This window comes from Hylaeus anthracinus, unplaced genomic scaffold (genome assembly GCF_026225885.1).
Source record: "Hylaeus anthracinus isolate JK02 unplaced genomic scaffold, UHH_iyHylAnth1.0_haploid 11989, whole genome shotgun sequence".
Classification (NCBI taxonomy): domain Eukaryota; kingdom Metazoa; phylum Arthropoda; class Insecta; order Hymenoptera; family Colletidae; genus Hylaeus; species Hylaeus anthracinus.
Window position 1 is genome coordinate 5628066 of NW_026534337.1, and position 10321 is coordinate 5638386.

General features: G+C 40.5%; 1 protein-coding gene across 2 annotated transcripts in view; it reads right to left on the reverse strand.

Moving 5' to 3' along the window:
- LOC128888032 (lachesin-like) overlaps positions 1–9042 on the reverse strand; it is a 453249-nt gene extending 444207 nt beyond the window's left edge. Inside the window, exon 1 of one of the 2 annotated variants that reach the window (XM_054144628.1) lies at positions 8164–9042. In XM_054144628.1, coding sequence (XP_054000603.1) covers positions 8164–8575 — 412 coding nt within the window. In that variant the 5' untranslated portion in view covers positions 8576–9042. The remainder of the gene's footprint in view (positions 1–8163) is intronic. The other variant, XM_054144627.1, reaches the window with a different exon arrangement.
- Positions 9043–10321: the final 1279 nt, after the last annotated feature.

The window sequence follows — 10321 nt, forward strand, 5'->3', positions numbered from 1 at the left end:
AGAGAGAGAGAGAGAGAGAGAGAGAGAGAGAGAGAGAGAGAGAGAGAGAAGCAAACTTGGGAATAGATTCCGAGTGTAAAGGCGGGAGCTCCGGGGGTTTAATTCGCGAGACGACATTCGTTATCAAACTCCTTCAATAATTCATCGGAATTAGATAATAACCAGGAACGGATTGGACGACTCGCATGGGAGTCCATCTATTTAATTTCAGCGTCTTTACCTCTTTTCTTTGAGTGAAAAACAGGTTTTTAATATCAGAAATAAACGGAGTTAAAGTTATGTTGAGCCCTGGCCATGTTGGAATAGGTGGAGGTGACATTCATTATCAAATTCTGTTAATAATTCATCGAAATTAGATAACAAATTGGAGGAGACGAATAGGAGTTCACCTATTTAATTTCAGCATCTGGAACTCTTTTCTATGAGTGAAAAACAAGTTTTTAATATAGGAAAGAAACAAAGTCAAAGTTATTTTGGTCCCTGGCCATGTTGAAATAGGTGGAGGTGACATTCGTTACCAAACTTCTGTAATAATTCATCGAAATTAGATAATGTTACACCGTGACGTATGTTGAGCCATAACTTAATATTTCTTTATGAACAATAACAATAATGGCAATACAACTTGGAAAAATTTAAATATAACAGGAACTGTATTCTAGATCAGCTGTATTCTTTGACGAATTATCTGATGACAAATTAATCCATCACTATCGTTCGTAACCACCAACCATCTTTTTCATCTTCAATGTACCCAGCTTGCCATGATTTGATATATCTGGTGCTCGTAACAATAATAACCAGGGACGGATTGGAAGACTTGCATAGGACTACACTTATTTAATTTCAACGTCTTGAACTCTTTTCTTTGAGTAAAAATCAGGTTTTTAGTATCGGAAAGAAACAAAGTCAAAGTTATGTTGATCCCTGGCCATGTAGAAGCTGTTGGAAATGAAAAAGCGGAAAGTTAGAGAAGCAGTCGACGATCGCGATACAAAATAAACTGTGTCTAGTCGATAGACAAAAAATGGCTGAAAACAGACTAAGGCAACGATGCAAGACAGAGTCGAAACAAACAACGCTGAAGCACTTTACAAACCGGAATAAGAACTTAAACTTTTTCTTCCTTTGAATGATCTAGAAGGAATCAATCAGCGAAAGTCACGTAGGATACTCTAAAATCACTCACGCATATTTGCTAAACAAATAACCAGCTCTAAATGCAAAGAATATAATGTACAAGTTACAGTAGACAATCTAATCATAAATTGCCAAATTATAATATAATTATATTTAATATAATTGTAATTTATGATAGAAAAGTATCAACAGAAATACGAACCGAAATCTCTCATCCAGGAGAATTTAGAAGCCAAAAGAGCCCCGATTCATAGAAATTCGTAAAGGAAATTAAACTGATCAAAATAGTATGAAGGACCACCACGTGGTGACGTTTCTTAAGTAAAGTGAAGTGAATAATAACATCAGACTGAATAAGACAAAACTTTATTCGTCTCTTTTATCGTCGAAAGAATGAAGAGATGTTCCATGAATTGATTATACGAACAATCAGAAGTTTCTGACATTACTAACTTTAATAATTGTCAAGGTGTTGGAAAAATAAATCCACTCCGAAAGAGGGTTTCATATGTTTAAGTCCGGTGTATGTTTGCTTTAATGAGAATTAGTTTCTACAATTACTTCCATTACTTTCTTTCATATCAAAGTTTTATTTCATAAGCTAAACAATCATATTCTTATCTTTACAAAATAAAAACGGAGCAACAGCTCGATTAACTCCATAAAACGAAAAATTGAGAAATGCGACGAAATTATGTACATTGTTTTTTAGAATCCCCTTTATAATATAAATTTAAATAAATATTGAAAAAAGTTCTTTCCTTTTCAGCAAAGTTATCATAAATATAAAAAGTTATAACTATACAAAGTCTTTTGACACTTAAATTTAGAATTTTTCAAAAAGTGCAAAAGTTGCGAAAGTTATTTCTTTTTAATAATGTTTCTTCAACGCAAAGATAAAATAAAAGAATTTAGCATTACTGCACAGCAGACACACCAGCATTCGTTTCGCTTTACGTAAACTGTACACATGTCTACAAATACGAATGGTTAAGAAAAAGAAATTGTCGCACTAACTCAGAGAATTTTCCACCCACCGATTATTCCACAAGTTAAAAGGCCAAATTTGTCGGGAAGTGTTACAACCTGGAGGCCACACGCGAAGGGGAAACAGAACAAAGAGGAGGCGAAAGATAAGCAAACTTGGGAACAGATTCCGAGGATAGAGACTCGCGCACACGGAGGTACAATTCGCGGGGCGACATTCGTTATCAAACTCCTTTAATAATTCATCGAAATTAGATAATACCGGGGAACGAATAGGGAGAGACTCGTACGGGCCACATCCACCTATTTAAACGTATTAAATGTACGTCGGTAAGCCGTGCGGTCGCCAGGTTATCGAGTAAAATGGTTTTACTCGTTCGTTCAGCGCGATCTGATATCAGAGACAATGAGAGCCTTTCCATATTATCTGTTCTCGAAACTATCTATCCGTCCGTATTCCCTCGATTCTCTATCTCTAAGAGATTGCGCGGCGCTGGAGTGGTAGCACGCGAATTGAATGACCACCGTATAAAATTCGCATTCGCCGCGACCGCCACTCCGGACGATAATGCCACCCCTGCAACTCGACTTCAAAAACGGTAATCCGGAGACCCCGCGAACGGTCGTAAAAACGATTGGATTTGGGAAACCGCGCTGGATAACCGTGACGGGGAAATGCGTCCAATGTATGTGCATTAGTTTATATCAAATTGTCTGGATCCGCCAGGATTCGACTAGCTAGATGTTTGAAAGATGAGACGCTGATACCACGCACGAAAATAAAATTTTCTCCCTTGCCTGCGTAGGCGACTTGAGTGTTTGAGTGGTAGCAGAAGTTGTGGGCATGATGAAGGAGACAACTTTGAGTTGTACTCGAATGTCTGTTAAAGGGTAACAATATTTTAGATAATTATTAATACTTTAACTAATGATTTATTTAGAAGGAGTCTTCAGTTTAGAAGCATTTATTTACGATTTCACTTAGGATTTTCAACATAAGCATATTTACATAATTACTTTATTAGATTAATCTAGGTTGACATCTTGTTGCTGACTTTCAATTATACTTAAAGGTCATTTCGTCTGTTGAAGGGTAATAATACTAATAGGTTGGAAGAATTATAGATCTCTTTCCATTTTGAATAATTATTGACACTTTAACTGTTAACCTATGTAGAAAAAGTTTAAACTTTGAAATGTCCGACTCAAATTCTGTACCACGAGTCTCACGCGTTACTATTGATTAAAGGGTTAATCCGTGCTTCGAAATGCTCCGAATAATATTCGAAGGTATAAGTATCTCTTAAGCTGAAGAATTCTCAACCCATCCTTTCGCGGCTGAAATCAAGTGGCCCGTTAATTGTCGCGCAAACACGAAAATGAGAAAAGTAAAGAAAAACGCGAAGGCGTGGCACAGAAAGGCACACGCTTAAGCAGCAAAGCATCGTGTCGCTGACGCCCAGTGCATTACCACGAAATTTATTTCCTCGCGAAGCTACGCGTTCGCGTAACCGCAAAAAATGTTAATTGTCGGAAGTTGAACGTGCATCGCGACTAGGACAATAAGCGCCGCGGTTGGCCAGGGAGGCGAAGAAGAAGGCGCGAGATGGGACCAGGTCGCCTATAGCGGCGTGTAAGTGGTACCGGCTACATTAGGGTCAATTCATTTGCATGCACTTTTACGTCGTTCCGGCTTCAAAAAATATTTATCGCCCGAGGTTTCCCCGTGACGCCTCCCTTATGAATTATGCATGGAAACGCGCGCGGGACGCGGTAGCTCATTCCTGGCCGCAATTTCACCATTGAAGTGTAATTTTACCAGTCGCGGTATTAGAGCCACCAACGAGCTTTTTGTGACGACGCTTACAAACGACGTCGCGAAGAGGTGTCGCTCTGGTGGACGACTATCTTGCCCGAGCTCAAAAGGCCTCGACGCGACGCGATTGGACAAAGGGACGGGACAGAGATTATTTCGCATTTGCAGAATGCATTTAACGCGTCAAAAATGGTCCAATTAAAGCGCCACGGGACCCCTTCGAGTATTTACTCGTGCATATTTCAACGAAACATTCTATTTGGAACGATCTAAATTTAATACGACCGCAAAAGGTTAATAATAACCTTAGATGCGAATTCTCTCGTAATTCTATTCTCTTGCCTATCATGGTAAAGCGAAAATATCTGAATTATCAAAAAGTTGCAGAAAGTTTCAAAGAAAACAGGCTGATTTCAAAAGTATCGAACACCTTATGATAGAGAATGTGGTTAAATTAGGCCAATATAGCAACCAATAATTTCCAAAATATGATTTTTCACACGTGCAATTAGTCTCCCATGTTTTTAAATAAATAGTTCAAATTTAGTTATTATTATCACGAAGTTGAAAGCAATGTAATTATTATAATATAATCAATAATTTAAAAAACGAGATGTTTTTAATTACAAACTTTTGGTTTTAAGACATCCAATCTCGTTCAGAATATATTTTTCCTCCTATGTCTCGTACGTCTCCTCCTATGTTTTTCGACATTATTGTCTAGAAACTTAATTGCACGTATAATCTCAGCTCAAAAGCTGTTTACGCAAAGTAGATGGAACAAAGGACTACGAAAGGGAAATTAATGTATCGCAAGGAAATGGCCCATTTGAACTGAATTACCTTGTGAAGTCTTTTGGTATTTCGATGTTTATAGACATAGTGATTGCTTCAATCTGAAAGTATCTCCAAAAACAATAATCCTTTATTAAATTATTTCCCAAGCACCTTTCACACATTAATCATAAATATTGTTTTCCCGAAGATATCCACTTCGTTTAAAATTCATCGCAATGGTAGAACTTCGACGATTAATACTTCTATCATTTCAGGACCAATTTCCCTATAGCCACCCTGTAATATTCGCCTTCTTTGATGTTCGACGCGATTATCTTGAAAATTACTTGCTCCGTACAATCTCGGCTCAAAAGCACTCCGCGCAACATGAGAGGACAAAGGGCCGCGAAAGATTGTTTCGCATTCGCGAAATGAATTTGACGCTCGCAAAATGGCCGAATTGAATTACCACGAAGAGTCTTTGAGTGTTTACAGAACGCCGAAGACAACGACCGTAAGCGAACGTGGCATCTCGAAACGTCGCGTCGAGATTCTTTGAGACGCGTGGGAGGAAGCTTCGCTGCGCGTGTAAGACTTGAAATTTTAAAGGTTGACTAAAAAGAAAGCGAATTTCATCGAGCCAAGCCGCGAAAGAAGAACGTAAACTAGTTTCTGTTCCCGTCCTGGTTGAATAATTTCACGCGTGGAACGTGTTTCGCGTGTCATTAAGTGTCGTTAAAATATTTAAGCTACGCTTGATGCGCTTTTTTCGCCAAATTCTATGTTTAACGTTTCGTCGCATATTTACGATTCGCGCCGCGTTTGTGCGTGACTGCATATTTTTTTAGGCATCATTCATTGCGCGCGCTGAAAGTCGTATGTGATGGAGCGCGAACCTTTGAATAAATCATTGAAATGATTGGAATGGATGAACGGTAAACAGGAGGGTCACTTTTTGCTTTGAATGCAATAGTCTCAAAAAAGGTACACGTCAGAGGCTGGCATTCATTTGACATTAGAGATGGGCATTTTATTTGAACAATAGCGATGAACGATGCATTCGTGATGACCATTTAGTCGAGTAATTTAATTTTTGAATGTCCTTTGTGAAATATTCCATTTCATAATACAAATTCTAGTTTTGGTTTAAAATGCAAGGTTGATAGAAATGAAAAACGATTTTTATTTTATTATTAAGCATATTAAACATTGGTCGTTTTATTAATAACATTTTCAACGATAAAAGAGTCGTGAAACTGTATTAGATTCTTTTACAATCTCCTACTTGTAACAAAATAAATTGATGTGCATCGAAGAAGCTGAATAATTTTCACTACATTTAGGTGCGGACACGAATAGATTAACGATATCTTTTTGATGATATTGTTAACAAATTCAATTGAAAAACGACCAACTGCGAATATCTCTATCCTGCAAAACAATCAAGCGACCCTCGTATTTTCGCGCTTCGTTCAAACAATTTTCGCGGTTCGCTCTGATGAAATTTTCCCAGCCGGACGGAGTCGTCGAAACCGGCTACAATTCCGGTGAAAAAGAAATCGTTGGTTAACGAGCGGCCACTTTGCTCTCGTCGCGCGCGATTCAACGTAATATCGTGAAATTTATTTCCCGCCGATCAAACGTGCTCCTTTGACGGAATATTTAAACGCGCTATAATTTCCGGGAACACTTTGCTCCGTTGTCAGTTCCCTGATTTAACGTGGCCAAAATGAAATCCCAGATTACGTGCTGATCGAACGATGCGCGTTTAAATCGCCGTCCAAACAGGCTCGAGTGCCGTCAGGTGGGAGGGGATATATGGTGGACAGTTTATACGTCGCTCGTGATGAAGTTTACGATATAGGTAAACGTTGATTGACCACCGCTCTGTGGAACCAATAGCAACAATAGCGGCGATCGCCATCGGCCAAAACGAACAATAATACAAATTGAATGGTACGAAAACGATTGTACAACCTTCCACAGAAGGTATGAAAATGTTGACACCTGCTACCGAACTTTCCGTACTCGTGCGACCACGTTGAGCGTCATACTCGTTATAACGAAACGATCTTCCGCGAGTTTTGGAAACTTTCTTTCATTTTCGACAGAAGAATCGTCGAGTTGTCGGACAAAACGATATTGGAGTGAAAACACAGGTGGTTCGTTTGAAAATATTGACATGCAATGAAAGATATTCAATGACAATCCCAAAAATAGCGAAGTGAATTTATTTTAGTTATTGAAAATTAGTCCTTTTCTTCAATGCACATTAGTTTATTTTGTTACAAATATGAGATTATAATGTAATACATTTTCGTGACTCTCTATGGACATTCTCACATTCAAAATAATATGAATGTATCCTAATTACATAATATTAATAGGAATCATCAACATATCGAAGGAACAAACTATCTAAGCTTTGAATATAAACAGAAGGTGTTGTAAAAAAATCCATCAAATATCGGTTATAGAACGTTCAATGACAACCTTGAAAGTCAATTTTGATATTCCTATATTAATATTGGTTAATATACTCGTCATAAAAGATAATCTGCAATAAGTTTGGTAACTTATTTTAATTTTTGAGTAAAAAATCATCGACTTGTCAAGCATGAAATATGTTTGACATCGAAACGTAAATACGAGTCACAAGCCAAGGATGTATCAAAAGATTAATGGTGACACATTTGAAAGTGCTGACATTCACTGTACGTAAATGACAACATCAGAGATAAATTTTCTTATTGTCATATGAACAGTGATTATCGTACTCATCATAACTAAGCGTTCTCCATTAATTAGCGAAAGAAGGATTCATTAGTTTCAAAGTTGTAGCAGTCAACATTCGTTACAAACAATTTAATGACAACTCTAAAAACCAATTTTTGTATTCCTCTAGCAACTTCACCTACCACGCCCATAATGATGAATTGATTTTCCACGAATTTGAAACCCCACTTTGGTAGTCGAAAGAAGAATCTTTAGCTAGAAATTAATCAAACCAACCAAACTACTCGGCACTGGAGTATACACACAAAATCCGAGTGAAAAATTCATCGAAGGACGATAGACACGTTCAAACATATTGGCATCCACTGCCGAAGGTTCAACAGCCACATAGCTGACACGATCGACACGTTTAAAAATATTAACATTCACTGTCAAAGATTCCACAGTCCCAACAATCGACCGCCAATTTATCACACAAACTCTCCTTCACTACTGAACTTAGTCACGAAGCCCAAACGAAAAAATGACACTGCTATTTTCACCCTTCTTTTACTGCCAATTGGATGACAAACTAATCGATTATCGACAGCCAATCATCGACCATATTTACGAACACTGGAACGTCACCTACATTATCACCGAAAGCATTCGTTCGCACAGTTGTCATTCACGAAGAAAAAGAAAAGATCGTTGAAGTTCTACGTTACCAGTGGTGAATGCTGCAGACGTTGTCCGAGTATCATGCAGCAAGAGGCACGCGAAGAAGAGGAGAGCCGCCATTCTGGGCAGATAATTGCAAACGATCTCTTTGCTCCTCTTAACAGGCATCCGCATCTCCAGTTGCGACTCGTCGAACCCAACCGTGGTACCACAAGCACGATTTACGTACGATCCGCATTCGCAATTAACAGACACACCAACAAAGTCTCCCGTTGCTCTCGACAGTCCCTCGACACCCTCAAGGTCGTCCTTCCATTCGCGAAACAATCCTTTCGATTCACTCCGATGTTCAACCACGCACGCACGCCCGCTCGAATTCGAAACCGACTCGTCGATCAGATCGCCGTTCTGCATCCACCGGAAACGTTCTCCAGAAGAGTCACCCGGACGACCTTCCATCGAGATAAACCGCAAACGATGCGTACACGTTGGTCCAGCGCGGGACCACTGTCACGAGGGACCACTGCCAGGAGCGAGGATATTCTGCGTTTCAGTTAGCTCGGGATTTTGTAAAAAATTACATCCCTCCAACGCATCCTAGACCAACCACTGTCAGCAGGATAGACGCGATCGTCGGCCACGCGAGGATTCACTATCGATCGACGTCGATCCAAGATCCAAGATACCCGACGCCACGGGTCAGACTACACGAAGACGAAGCACGAGATCCAACGACGATTCGCTCCAAACGCAACGTATTCGATCGAGGTGATCGTCGGTTCACCTGATCGCGAAACGATCGAGACACGCGTGAATCGTCGAACAACGACGACAACTCCCACGACTGCGCGCTCGGGAGACCCGACGTCGACTGGCGTCCACGGTCGCAGAGGGGACCGGTGAAGGCAGACGTGCACACGCCGACGTCCCTGCGTCGCGGCGCATATCTCCGCCACCCCACTAGGAAATCTCTCACCCTTTGCCCGAACCAGGCCAATCGGCGCTTGGGAGTCGCCGCCCATCGTATCGCAGGGGCGTCGCCTCCCCCGAATTAAGATTTTCGACTTTCCTCGGTCGGACTCGTTCCGACACACGCGACGCGCGCCAACCCCCCCGGTATCTCTGTTTCACCCTTTTGCAACCACCCCCGTCGCGGTGTCTTTCGCGGTACGTTTCACGCGCGCACACGCGTCCCCTTTCTTTCAGGCGCAGCTCGGCATGCGAGCAGCGTGCCGCTGTCGGCAGGGCATCGCCGAGAACGCGGCTAATTCCAACCTTTTGCGGGAAACGTAATAGCGTTTGACCTGGAGGGGAGGGGGGGGGGTGCAAAGTAGCCTCGATTGCGAGACTCGAGTCGTGGTGGACGGACCACGAGTCTGCGAAAAGGACAGGCCCATCGCTGAACAATGCTCGAGAACCGCAGAAGAGCGGAAGGATTGATAGAATTATTACTGTTTGCATGTGGCAACATGCATACTGATTCAAATGGGGTAAAAGGAAGCTGGACGACGTTTGAGTCATTTTAACCCATTCTCTGCCAACTAAAAGATGTCACGTAGTTCAAATTGATTGCAATTACTCAAGGATACGTTCATAGGCGTTGAGTCACGAATTATTGTAAATAAAGATCGTAAATTTTGTCTTAAAAAGATCAAATTTAATATTTTTTTTTGTTGTCAAAATAACCTAGATTACACATCTGTATTAAATCTTGGCGCCCAAGGCAAAACGCTTGTCTGGCAGTGAATGGGTCTAATCTACTGTGGCGTCCACGAACAGCCGCCACGTCCCTGTAGTTCACTTTCTAACTTTTTCATTAACACTTAACATTCCTAAAAACTTCATTCAGACTAACATTCCTAATATTACGATTTATTATCAACATAATAACCTGCATTACACATTTGTATTACACTTTGACGTCCAAGGTAAAACGCTTTAGATTCGTCTGACAGTGAATGGATTAATCTACTGTAGCGTCAACGTACGTCTCTGTCGTTCGGTTTCTAATTTTTTCATTTCCACCTAACATTCCTAAAAGCTCTTCTCTTCCAAACTCTTTTCCCTATTCATGACAACCGGCTTATTCTTTCAGCATTCTATTTAGCAAGGGTCATTTCGGCCCTAGTTGGTCTACAAACACATTTGGCGATCAGGTGTGGACGGGCCTGAACACTCTTACCTCCCTCGTTCACTTTCTCTTTA